The sequence below is a fragment of the Poecilia reticulata genome, chromosome 7, assembly GCF_904066995.2.
Source record: "Poecilia reticulata chromosome 7, P_reticulata-male-v2, whole genome shotgun sequence".
Lineage (NCBI taxonomy): Eukaryota > Metazoa > Chordata > Actinopteri > Cyprinodontiformes > Poeciliidae > Poecilia > Poecilia reticulata.
Genome location: NC_088836.1, coordinates 29869603 through 29882834, shown reverse-complemented (window position 1 = coordinate 29882834; position 13232 = coordinate 29869603). Strand labels below are relative to the sequence as shown.

Here is a 13232-nt window from a genome sequence, read left to right as displayed (position 1 = left end):
TGGTACTTTACCTGCAATTACAAACCTGCTCCAAACCAAGCATGTAATGACAAGACACTTTCCTTGGAATGGGTGCCTCGCCTGCGGCTTGACAGAAATTCAAGGAGGAAGTCTTTCAGGTTGCTTTCTTTCACTCAACTTTCATTTTGTGAGCAGCGCCTCGGAGGAGAAAGGCAAAACTGACTTGCTTCTGGAAGACAAAATGAATACTGGCAACTGCATAACCAGACATAAGGACTTATTTGAAAATAAAGTCCTGCCTGCTCTCTACATTTTGGTGTTTGTTGTTGGATTGGTCCTGAATGTATGGGGAATTAAGTCTTTGCTGCACAACTGGAAGAAACATCGGATTATTAGCATTCTTGTTTTTAACCTTGGACTAGCAGATATGTTGTATCTGCTGACTCTCCCCTTTCTGATTGTGTACTATCTTAACGGAAGCAAATGGATCTTTGGAGAACCTTTCTGCAAGGTAACAAGATTCTGCTTTAAACTGAACTTATACGGCAGCATCGGATTCCTCACCTGCATAAGTGTGTACCGGTACCTGGCCGTTGTCCATCCAATGAGAATAAAGGGGAGACTGACTTCAACACACTGTGTATTCAGCTCAGTCCTGGTGTGGATTTTTGTAAGTGCTCAAAGTATTCCAGACATGTTCTTCCCCAAACATTCAGAGAACATTACTGGAGAATGTTATGATACAACTGATTTGAAAAATGTGGAGAAATACCTGCACTACAGCCTCAGCTGGACGTTCATCGGATTCTTCATTCCGTTCGTCGTCACCGTGGGCTGCTATGGACATGTGACTCTTGTTGTCTGCCGCTCAAATACGATGAAAAAGAATCGGAAACAACAAATCTTAAAACTGATGGTTTTATTGCTTTTTCTCTTCTCATTTTGTTATGCGCCCTACCATATTTTCAAGAACCTCACCCTGTATTCCAGAGTTCAGTTCACCAGGGCGATTTGCCCCACATGGGATTCTGAAGTTTTCATTGCACATCAGGCAAGTCGTGGTCTTGTGAGCCTGAACAGCGCTCTTAACCCGCTGGTTTACTTAAATGTAAATAAGGATATGAGTGTTCAGTTGAAGCAGCTGTTGTATGAAGGCTCACAGAGTTTCAGACGTTTGTTCGAGTCCAGATCCAGTTCTGTGTCGGTGCCACAGAGTGAGGAAGAAGCTGTCAGTCCTTTATAAGAGAAAATCGTTTTTTTTACTGACTGTCACGAGGGAAAGTGTTGTGACGTTTTTTTTCGCTTATATTCTTCCATCTTCTTGACTAATTAATCAAAGTTAACTGTCCCTGCTGCACTAGCAGGATAGAGAAAGTCTATTTTGAACACATTTGGTTGAATATTGTTTTTGTTTGTTTTCATCCACACATGGTCAAAATTATGTGTACCCCTACACATTTATTCTTTCTTTCAAATGTTCATTATGAATACACATACACATGTAATGCAAAGATATTCAGACTAAACTCAAATTACAGTTTTTATGAATGATTTTACTTATTAAAACAAGCACATCCTAAACTGAATAACTGGTTTGGTCTTGATTTCCTTGGTAGTAACTCCCATAAAATGTGCCAACTGGTTGTCTGGAAATGAGTCTTTTACGTCACTGTGTAGGAATTTTGGCTCATTCATCTCTTCATATTTGTTTTGATTCAGCTGCACTGGAGGTTCATTAGTGTTGAGAGTGTAAGGTCATGCGCAAATTTAAAATAGTTTAGTTTTCTATAATTTAAAACACAGTTCTTAACCTCCCTGTGGTGGTGCAAGGTTGGAGACCTTGTCCTGTTAGGCGACGGGGCTTGGATAATACCTGTGTTTTACGGACGGTGGAGTCCGGCGACAACAGGCGACGACCGGTGCTTAAATTCCGTAACAAAAGTATGTTTTTATCTTTTTTAATCTTTTTTTTTTAAATCTCTTTTCTCTTTCTTACTGTTTATTCAATGTCACATGCTGTTTTTATTTTTATTTTTTTTATTATGTAAAGCACCTTGAAATGCCTTGCTGCTGAAATGTGCTATACAAATAAAATTTGATTTGATTTTGATTTGAGAGAAGATTAATTATAAAGATTCCTTGTCCGTTTGGGCGCTAATGCCGCCAGTGGATTTCACACCGTTTCCCGTCTTTTACTCGTTATATCCTTTCATATACCCGGATTCAGAAAATGCTGTGCGCTAAGAACTGAGACCACCCAAAGGTATCAGCGTCCAAATAATCAGCATTTATTCAAGACAGATGCATACTGTCACCACAAAAGCACATCACAAAACTCAAAGCACAAACAACACATGAATTTACCCGAGAGACGGAAAAGGACAAAAGATGGAAACGACAAACAAGAAGCAAAGACGTCTTTGGAGAATTGCAAAAGCAAATCTGGTTTGCTCCTCAAATGCACAAATCTTTATAGTAAAGGCATATTCTTCTCTTTAATTTATTCAAATAAGGCGTATCTTTGCTCATCCAACCAGGAGCTGTCTCGAACCCTCTTAAAAGTTAGAAACTCCCTACAATTTGTTTTCAAGATCAAACACCAGTTTTCTCCTTTATCTAAACAAAGTGGAAGCAGAGCTTCTCCTCCACCGGCATGAACTCATGTTGTTTTATGGCTTTTCACAGATCAGTGTGAAAGCTGGAACTTCTCCTGATTCTTTTCCCACACAGACAAAGAGCAGATCAAAAGATTTAACAGGCAATCTGCTGTAACTACAGGTAACCTAAAGATTAGTCCAAAAACTATATTTAGGCTATTTCAATAAAGACATGTTGTTAATAATTAGGAGAGATCACAAATTAGATTTACATTAACATTAGCCAGATTTTAGCACATTAGGTTCCTCTGGACTTGAATAAAGTGCTATTCAAATACCATTAATTTATATTTACCACTCTAAATTCTCTGTTATAGTTTTTTTTTAGATGTTAAAGCTGCGTTGGGTTGCCTGCAGGATTGCCTACATAATCCAAGTGTGTTCAAGGTTAAAAATTTACTGAAACCAACAACTTGAAGACAATTTTTGCAAATGTCACAAGATAAAAAGAGAAAAATAAGTTTTTGTAGAAATGGGCGTGACCTAAATACCTGTCTTTATGAAATAATGAACACACACTGTTACTCTCAAATAGCACACGCATACAGAATAAACACCATTTTTTTCCAAAATGTTGGAATTTATTTACAAAAATACTCGAGGCAGCAAACTGTTTAACTAGAGTTGCAACATTAAACTAAATGAAAGGGATAAGGAAAACTAAATCATTAAAAGTAAAACAACAAACACCAATAAAAACAAGTAAATAGAAAGCAGTGACGTCACAGTTCAATGGAAATAAGAATCAAGTTTCATTTTAAGGAATGTGGAATGAGGCCAGATTCGCTTTAAAATAGGGGTTGCACCAACACTTTACTCTTCAGTGTCTTACTCTACCAGTAGCAATCATGTGACAAAACTGATTTTTCCTAGAAGATGTTTAAAAAAGTTGCATATTGTATAAAAAGGTAAATAATTCACTAAAGTGGTTCTGCAAACTTCAACAAGGCTACAGCGTGAAATTCTCGGTCCAATAAAGCGTTTAACTGCTGTTTACTCTCTCTGTGTGAGTCTCTACAGATTGAAATACGTGTGGCTCCTGACCTGAAGAAGGCACCCTACCCTTTTCCGACTCAAGAACATGGCCTCGGATTTGGAGGCACTGATCCCCATCCAGGCTGGTTCACACTTTGCTGTGAACCGCTTTACTGAAAGCGCATCACGACTTGATGAAACCAGTAGGACCACATCATCCACAAAAAGTAGGGATGCGATCTTAAGGCCACCAAAACGGATCCTCTCAACACCTTGGCTGCGCCTAGAAATTCTGTCCATTAAAGTCCATCCATCCATAGAAGTAATGAACAGAATAGATGACATTGGGCAGCCCGAAACAAGCCCGACTTACTGCCGGCAATGTGGATCAGACTCTAACATCGGTTGTACGGGGACCTGGCAGCCCATATAAGAGGAGCCAGAACTTTATGTTTATTTATGAGCCAGATTAAACATTAGCAATTTTGTCTCTGTTAAAAAATGCCTAACAGTTTATGGCATGAAAAGACATATTTACAAGTCTTTGACTTTCAAAAATGTGCAACCTGCTAACTAGGGCTGTGTAATAATATCGATTTTGCGATATATATCGATATTTTCTTTCCTAGAAAAACATTTATATTCGTCCGCAAGTATCGTAACATCCAACTGTCACCTTGCTCACTCATTGCTTGCTTCTCCGGGAGAGTGATTAGGTCATCAAGCTTAGAGTGATTCCTTCAGATGTTAAGTGTCAATGTTAAAAAGGTATCAAACTATTCAGAGCAGGGTACTTGGTGCACTTTATTTACTTTACAAATGCATGTAAGCTACAGTTTTTACTGTTTCAATTAAAAGAAACATGTTTTCTCACCACTTCTTTGATTCATTTTGTCCAGCTGTCGACTTTAAGTCTGTGTCCATGTCCAACCAGAGCCAGGTATTGTGTAGTTGGTGCTTTGAATCAATTTTCAGTTAAATTAATTCAATCCAACTCTATACAAAATGTCACCAAAATCACTCTGTCCCTCTAAAATCTTTCAGAAAATCGCAAAAGTGTATTGAATTGTATTGTTTGCTGAATATCGCAATATACTGTATATTGTATCGTGAGCAGAATATCATGTATCGTATCGTGAGATTATTGTATCACTACAGCCCTACTGCTAACAAAAACTCTGACAGGAAAGGGTTTCGTGGTAATTTTTACTTAAAGTGATAATTGTGGTCACAGCTAAGCTTGAGCTCAAAGAGGAAGCGAAGTTGTTTTCGTCTACTTCATCTTCATTTTGTAAGCAAAGCGTCAGAGGAGAGAAGGGCTAAACTGACTTGTATTTTGATTTGGTCTTATGAATACACATTTTAATATACATATTCAGAATAAACACAAAGTACAGTTTTCACAAATGATTTTATTTACTAAAATAAAGACACCCTAAACTGAAGAACAGGTTTGGTCCTGATTTCCTTAGCAACAACTTCCGTAAAGTATGGCAGCTGGATGTCAGGAATTTACTTTTTTATGTTACTGTGTAGAAACTCTGATCCACAATTTTTGCATATTTGTTTTGATTCAGCTGCACTGGAAGGTCACTAGCCAGATTTTAGCTTTACAACAAACTATTTCAGTCAATAAACTATTTAACTAGAGTTGTAACATTCAATTAAACTACTAAGGAAAATGAAAAAGATAAGGGAAACTAAACTATTCAAAGTAAAAAAGCAACAAATACTAATAAAATCAACCAATAGAAAGACGCAATGACATCGCAGTTCAGAGGAAATATTTGTTAAGAAGTCAAGCTTCTTATTAAAGAATGTGGAATGAGGCCAGATTAGCTTTAAAACTTTTAAAAAGAGCAACTGGAAAGTGTTAACACCTTTCTTGTAGGATATCTTCTGCGGTGGCATTGCGGCACTGTTCAAGGCAAAGTCTTTTCTCAATTAGATATTTCTTTTTCATTGAATCCTCCACATTCATTTCCACGTCTTTAACCACATTTCATCTTAGGTCAGACAAACATATATAAGTTTTAAAACTGTCATGCCATTTTCCAAACTCCTATTTTTGTTAGAAATTAAGAAAATCTACAGAGAGAAATTCACATTTAAGAATATCACAAGGACATCCTTAATAACCCACATATAAATATGGATTTAGCAAGAAAAAATCCTTTAAACTTTCATAAACCTGAAAAAAGAGATTAAAATAAGCTATCAATTATTTGTGGCGAATCATTGTCATGATCAGCAATTAACGGGTTAACAGGTTAACCTTCGCATTGGCTAACAGCGATGAAGCTGCATCGCTGTTAGCCAATGAGCTGCTTCAGTCCCACCCACCACCTCCGTCTCAGAGCGCGTATCTTCATATGCCCTTTCCGTTGCTACTTCAGCCTTGAGCGGCGGAGATTTATGGAAAACAGGTACAAAACGGAGCAAAATAAATTGTTAGCAAAAGTTGCTGCCATTAAGAACGATTTCATGTATGTTTATGTCTATAACGATACGTTAAGTTCACCCATATTAAGTAGTTCGGTTCTTTCTGTACTTCAGGTTGTAGAGCGTCTTCGGTTAAAGGCGGCGCCATTTTGTGCTGTTAGGCTGCCATGTGAAATCGGTGAGCAAATTATTTTTACCCGTTCATTGTTTATTTGAACTTTTATGAGTTTACTGTTGAGTAAAATGTTTATAACGTTTATTAAATGAACAGCTTATGATGTAAAGTTTTATTTTTACTTAAGAATGTGATTGAATTTGTAAATATTTAAGCTATTGACAGAAGTCTGAAAAAACATTTTAAAATCAATTCATTTTTTCACTATTTTATTTTCATTGGTAAACATGGTTAATGGTTACCAGCAGCACTTCCAAGTACTAACAAATTGTGAAATGTGATTATTTGAAAAGTCATTGTGTTTTATAACACTGTCGTTGACAGGTTAGTTTTTTTTCTTGCACTGTCTGCTGTATGTTGGATTGATCTGTTGTTGATGGAGAGCCAATCCCTCAGACAAACCAGTCAACAACTTCCTTGTCTTCACTGCACATTGTGGTAGGCCAACATTTTCTTTCACAAACACAAGATGGCAATTTTTAAAACTAATCCTTTGTCTTAGTCTTATTCATTTCACATCTTCTGTAAGTAACTGAGCCTTCTGGTCTAAATCATTTAATCTCCTTCCCATTAAGATTTGGTGAAGTGAATCCTGACTTAAGTCTTTTAAGTAACTTGAGTGTTAGACTTAGCATTAGCTACTGCTATGGATTCCGTGTTTTCCTCTGTCTCTTTTCTCTGCATACACACAGACTGCTGCTGCGTACATAACCATGATCACATTTGGCAAAGGTCACACATAAACAAAATAGAACTGATTACGCTACACTTTAGGGAGCGTAATCAGAGGAGAAAAATAAAAGCTAAACTTGCGTTACAATCTTAGCTTCACTTGGTGTCACTCCTAAGGTGAGCTGAGTGAAGCCCAGCGCTGGTGGCGGTGAATGTCACTCTGTATCTGTTCCATTTGTATGACTTGCATGGCTTGTAACATTTCATCTTTTTTCGTCATGAAAAGCCTGTTTCATACTTGACCAAATCTCACTATTTTTCTAGATAATAACACTGGTTTTGGTCAGGTCCCAAAACTGGCAAACATACCTGGGTGGTATACTGAGGAAAAAATGAACACTACACTACTTTAGAGACAATGTCAAGGAGGGTGCTAACCAGCAAGCCTATTGTCTACACAAGCTATTGCTTGACATCAAAGATGTCCACCGCATAATTATCCGCAACAAGGAATTTCCCTTCAAGCAGGGAGTGGGCAGATTCTGCTGGCTCTGCACATCTTCTGCTCTTAAGTTCTTAGCTAGTGCTTGTTGCTGGCTAAAGGAAAAATGGGAGCCGTTTGTTCAGTTTTAATGTGCATGCAGGGATAAATCCACTAGTGATAACCTTAAAGGGCAAAGCCTATACAAAGCAGAACATTTATTTCTGCTGCTGTAAACACAATGAAAATATTGTAGGTTGTTTAGTTTTTATAAATTTTATAGAATATTGTCACACATACATCGCCATTGCTGTTTATGTTGGAATGTATTCTGGGTAGATGACATGTGCTAGATCCTACAGCGCTACCTCCATCCAGCCGGAATAATAATTATTGCGCAGTAACATTTAGCCATTTCAGTTTTAACCAAAGCACAAGAGGAACAAGAGGAAATTTAGATGCGCAATATTCTGCTCACGATACGATATATATCACGATATTCGGCGATTGATACGCTTCGATACACTTTTATGATTTTCTGAAAGATTTTAGAGGGACAGTGATTTTGATAAGGTGATTTTGACGTTTTGTGTTCATAGGCTTGGATTTAATCAGTTTTCAGTTGGATTTAATTAACTGAAAACTGATTAAAAGCATCAGCTACACCAGTGGTCCTCAGGGCCCACTGCCCTGCATATTTTATGTGTTTCCCTGCTGCTGCACACCTGGGTTAAATGAACAGGTGATTAAGCAGCTTCTGCAGCTATTGCAGGAATGCAAAGGAGGTAATGGAATCATATGAATCAGCTGTGCTGGAATCCGAACTCATCAAAAACATGCAGGCCAGCAGTCCCTGAGGACTACGGTTGAGGACCACTGAACTACACAGAGTTAGCCGTGGCCGTAAGCTGTTTACTACTAGCTGCTGGGGGAGTGGCTCTGCCTCACCCTGTACTGATCGACTCCTTGCAGCTGCACAGTGCCGCCATTCCCCTGCTTGGATCTTGGAGTAGCTGCCTCTCAGACTGCCAGGATCTCATCGTACTCACAGTCTCTGATACTCTTTGTCAGTTACTAATAAGAATGATCGATCAGCCATCATCATCATGGCAATCCTCACTGCGCCCAGACTCCGGCTCCGGGTTTCCCCTCTTTGTCTTCCAGCTCATAACAGAGCCGTCTGCACGTTCATTCTTCAGGTAATCCTTTATATACAGAACAGAAACCACTAAGCTAAAAACTAATTACGAAGAGGATGCCACTGATCGCTCCAATATCCAAACTTTGCATTAATTTCGCGATCTCACTGCTTTTGCCGCTACTCCGTTTGCGCTGCTACACCGTTCCGCCTCTCTTTCACGGTTACTTGCGTAACTTTACTTCGTTTCTTAGCAACAAAACACAGCCCATTGTTATTTGTTAAAGATTTGAGATTTCTAACAACAAAGGAGTCTAATGTTGTATTTCATTTTTTACGTTTGGAAGCTCATTCCCTGTCACATAACCAAAAAAGCCGGTTTTTGACATTCGGAAAAATATGGTTTACTTATTTTAGCATAACTCCGGCCTATTAACACAATTTAAAAACTGGTGTGTAGTTTATAATGTGCACTTTAAGCACAAGTTGAAAGTGAGACTGAGGGAGGCGGAGTCTTGCTGCTACGCCGTCACAAATCAAACATGTATATATGGGCGTATATATGGACGCCTATGGACGTATATACGTCGATATTCGATGATGAAAAATCAATACCTTCCGAGGGGGGAAAATATCGATACATATCATAGAATCGATTTAATTATACAGCCTTAATGGCAACTATTCTTGTGATCTACTATAGTGTGATCTACTATAATGTGATCAGCTATCTGCTTCTATCACATAGCAGATAGCTGATCACACCTATTTGTTTGAACAGATATGTTGTGAATAACGGCACACGAAAACTTTGAGGCGGTTTATCTCAATCCAGGCGTTTTGTGAGCTGCATCATCAGTCTCCATAACCTTGACTACATTTTATTAAATTTTTGATTCTCTTTGTGAAATGTTGTCAATTTCACTCCAGAAATGCATTAGGTTAACTATGTGAGTTCTTGGGTATTCCTTTTGGTTTATTTATCAGCTGTATCTAACATGAATGTTTACAAAAAGGCTTCTAGGTTATTATGTAAAAAGATATCATCTAAATTTCTTGACAGGCAGAGTCCTGCGGAAAGGGTCTTGTGGTCGTTTTTATTTGAACTGATAAATTTAGCTACAGCTGAACTTGAGCTCAAAGAGGAAGTTATTTAAGTTGCTTTCGTCGACTCCACCTTCATTTTGTGAGCAGAGCCTTAGAGGAGAAGGGCTGAACTGACTTGTTTCTGGAAGACAAAATGAATAAAACTCACTGTCCTCAACCGGATAAGAAATTATTCGAACATACAATCCTGCCTACTCTTTACATCTTGGTATTTGTTGTTGGATTGGTCCTGAATGTATGGGGAATGAAGTCTTTGCTGCATAACTGGAAGAAACTTTGGAGTATTAACATTCTTGTTCTTAACCTTGGACTAGCAGACATTTTGTATCTGCTGACTCACCCCTTTCTCATCGTGTACTACCTTAAAGGAAACAAATGGATCTTTGGAGACGGATTCTGCAAGGTAACAAGATTCTGTTTCAACCTGAATTTATACGGCAGCATCGGGTTCCTCACCTGTATAAGTGTGTACCGGTACCTGGCTGTTGTCCATCCAACGAGAGTGATGGGGAGATTAACTACGACTCACTCTGTGATCATCTCTGCAATTATTTGGATTCTGGTGAGTGCTCAAAGTCTTCCAGACATGTTCTATCCAAAAACGTATCCAAACGGATCCAAATGCTTTGACAGCACCTCTTATGAACATATTGAGAGTTACCTGGATTACAGCATCGCATGGACATTCTTTGGATTCTGCATCCCTTTTGTCACTATTGTAGGCTGCTATGGACATGTGACTTTTGTTATCTGCCGCTCAAATATGATGAAAAAAGACCAGAAACGACAAATCTTAAAACTGATGGCTCTACTGATTCTTCTCTTCTTGCTTTGTTATGCACCCTACCATATTTTGAAGAACCTCAGCCTGTATTCCAGACTTCTGCGCAAGCAGGGAGCATGCCCCAAATGGGATTCTGGAGTCTTTATTGCCCGTCAAGCAAGCCGTGGTCTTGTGAGCCTGCACAATGCTCTTAACCCGCTGGTTTACTTGTGTCTATATGAGGAAATGGTTTCTCAGTTCAAGCAGCTGCTGCAGGGAGGTCACCAGGTTTTCAGTTGTCGTTTCAAGTCGAAATCCAGCTCTGTGCCTGTACCACAGACTGAGAAAGAAGCTGAAAGTGATTTATGACAGCAGGTAGCGTTTTGTCGTGAGTAAAATTGTAACAAATAATGTGATGTCAAAATGGTGAAATCCAGTTCAGTATTTTTTTATTGTCAAAATTATAAAGTTTTTGAAAAAATATTTGACTCACTGTAGTTCAGAGAATAGAATACTTTTGCTGGTTTATAATTCATGGAAAGTTTTTTTTTGATGAAAATGATAATTGCAGTTCTTTCAACCTTCCACACCATTTCTTCCTACTTACGAAGTGTATTTTATTTTATTTTTTGTATGAATAGAAATACACCAAAGGGGCTGCACAGTGGTGCAGTTGGTAGAGCTGTTGCCTTGCAGCAAGAAGGTCCTGGGTTCGATTCCCGACCCCGGTCTTTCTGCATGGAGTTTGTATGTTCTCCCTGTGCATGCGTGGGTTTTCTCCGGGTACTCCAGCTTCCTCCCACAGTCCAAAAACATGACTGTCAGGTTAATTGGCCTCTCCAAATTGCCCCTAGGTGTGAGTGTGTGTGTGTGTGTGCATGCATGGTTGTTTGTGTGTCTCTGTGTTGCCCTGCAACAGACTGGCGACCTGTCCAGGGTGACCCTGCCTCTCACCCAGAACATTAGCTGGAGAGGCACCAGCAACCCTCCCGACCCCACTGAGGGACAAGGGTGCAAGAAAATGGATGTATGGATGGATAGAAATATTCCACACACTTTCTGTTTTACAAACTCCATGGTGATTTTTTACAGGAAACCATGGTGGTTAGTTTACATGCAAGATAAGAAAATAATTATATTAAGTATGTCTTTTGTGAACCACACTGTTAAAAAGCAGCCTAAGCTCCGCATACAAGATTAGATTTGCATAGACTGGGCTGAATGTCATAGAAATTTAATTTGAAGTCTAAATAAGATGTAAAAAAATTCCTTATAGTATAAAAGAATATATTGCTTGGTTTTATGTGGTTTTGTCATAAACATTACATCACATATGGACTATTTTTCTTTATCTGGAATTTATTTGTTCTATGTACTAAAATTTACATCTACTAGAATTGCATGTGTAACAACTGATCTCTCATTTTAATGTTTCTTTTTAACAGATTTAACCCTTATATTGGTAATATCACTGCATTGAAGGAAAAGATTGTAAACGATGTACCAACTGTTAAGCATGGTGCTGCTGATACATTGGACCCTCAGAATTAAAGGAAATCTACAACAAATTCAAATGTTTGTAGTTAATAAAAAAATGTTTTACTGTGCATAACCAGTCCAACATGAAAAGGCTTCAAATTAATCTTTGACTATTTATGTTTCTAAATATGACTATGGGTAAATTTCTGGTCTTTGTCGTATTTAATTTATTTTTAAAATAAAAATATAAAGGTGAACAAGCTTTCATTTTCAGAAAGTTTGAGTTAATAGCTTTGTAATAGACACACCCATGTTCCAAAAAAGATAAGTGTGGTTTAAGAAAACTTACCACATCCTGTTGTGTTTTTGAAGCTGCAACAAGAAAGTCATCATGTTTCCATCTTGGGCATGAATGCCACATTATTTTGGCCCTTTTATTGTTTTTTAAACCATTTCTTTATCAGGGTGGACTTGTAAGTTTTAAGAACAATATATGAATGTTTTAGTTGGATTTTAACCTACAGATGAGCTAATGAGTCAGTTGCGGTAAAACCCAAGAAATGACATTATCACCATGCTTAAACAGCATATGTATTGTTCTTTGGTTTGAATACCACATTTTGACGCCTCAAAACAGTTTTCATGTCGTGTCCAAAAATTTTACAATTTTAAAAAAAAGCATGTCAATGGAGGAGATGCTAATGTTAAGGGACAGTCGTGATCACTCAGCAGTGACGGTAAATGGCCGGAACTTGTATCTTGCTAAAATGTTGCTTGTAACTTAGTAGACATAACCCCCACCCAATAAAAAGAAAACTAGAAATGACACAAAAATACTGTGTAAGATTTTGTGTATTTGCAGTACAAGGACAAATCGGCTGAGTGAAAGGAAGCTTTTACAAGCTGGTTATCAGAAGATCTATGTTTTTGCTCAGGAAGGACTATGATTGCATTTAAAGACACACAGGAAACAGAAAAAATGTCTAAAAAGTTGTGTTTTAAAGCTGAGAAGTTATTTAAGATGTATACAAAATGATCTGTCACCATTGTGTGCACGGCTTCAATGTTTTAATAAACACAAAATATTTCAATAGATAGATGAAGAGTTCTCAACCCTTTTCATCCCAGAGCTCCCTTATCCAAAATTGAGATCCTTTACAGCCACATCAAATAAGATATAGGCTACTTGTACTAAATATTATTTTATTAATAATATTATCACTATTGCCATTTTTTGTTGCTTCTTATGATAACAGAATTATTAGTTCCCAGTCCAACACACAAAAAAGCCTGGAATTATGTTTACAGGTGTATATGAATGAAATAATTCATTTACCATTTAACCAACATTCAACTGAAATAGGAAGGCAACAACTAATCTG

At 37.9% G+C, this 13232-nt stretch overlaps 2 protein-coding genes and 1 pseudogene across 2 annotated transcripts in view; all 3 read left to right on the top strand.

Annotated features, from left to right (window-relative positions):
- Positions 1-7: 7 nt before the first annotated feature.
- Positions 8-4466, top strand: LOC103467868 (P2Y purinoceptor 1-like). The gene has a single exon (XM_008414592.2). It carries the CDS (start codon positions 47-49, stop codon positions 1202-1204), a length of 1158 nt encoding a protein of 385 aa, XP_008412814.1. The 5' UTR covers positions 8-46; the 3' UTR covers positions 1205-4466.
- Positions 4467-5899: 1433 nt separating this feature from the next.
- pfkfb1 (6-phosphofructo-2-kinase/fructose-2,6-biphosphatase 1) overlaps positions 5900-13232 on the top strand; it is an 88770-nt gene continuing 81437 nt past the window's right edge. Inside the window, exons 1-3 of the mRNA XM_017305926.2 lie at positions 5900-6019; positions 6150-6213; positions 6535-6648. The gene's annotated coding sequence lies outside the window, so the exon portion shown is untranslated. The remainder of the gene's footprint in view (positions 6020-6149; positions 6214-6534; positions 6649-13232) is intronic.
- On the top strand, positions 9853-11810 carry LOC145552124 (P2Y purinoceptor 1-like; annotated as a pseudogene).

Coding starts and splice junctions, on each gene's coding strand:
- LOC103467868 (XM_008414592.2), top strand. CDS start 47: ATGACAAGACACTTTCCTTGGAATGGGTGCCTCGCCTGCGGCTTGACA.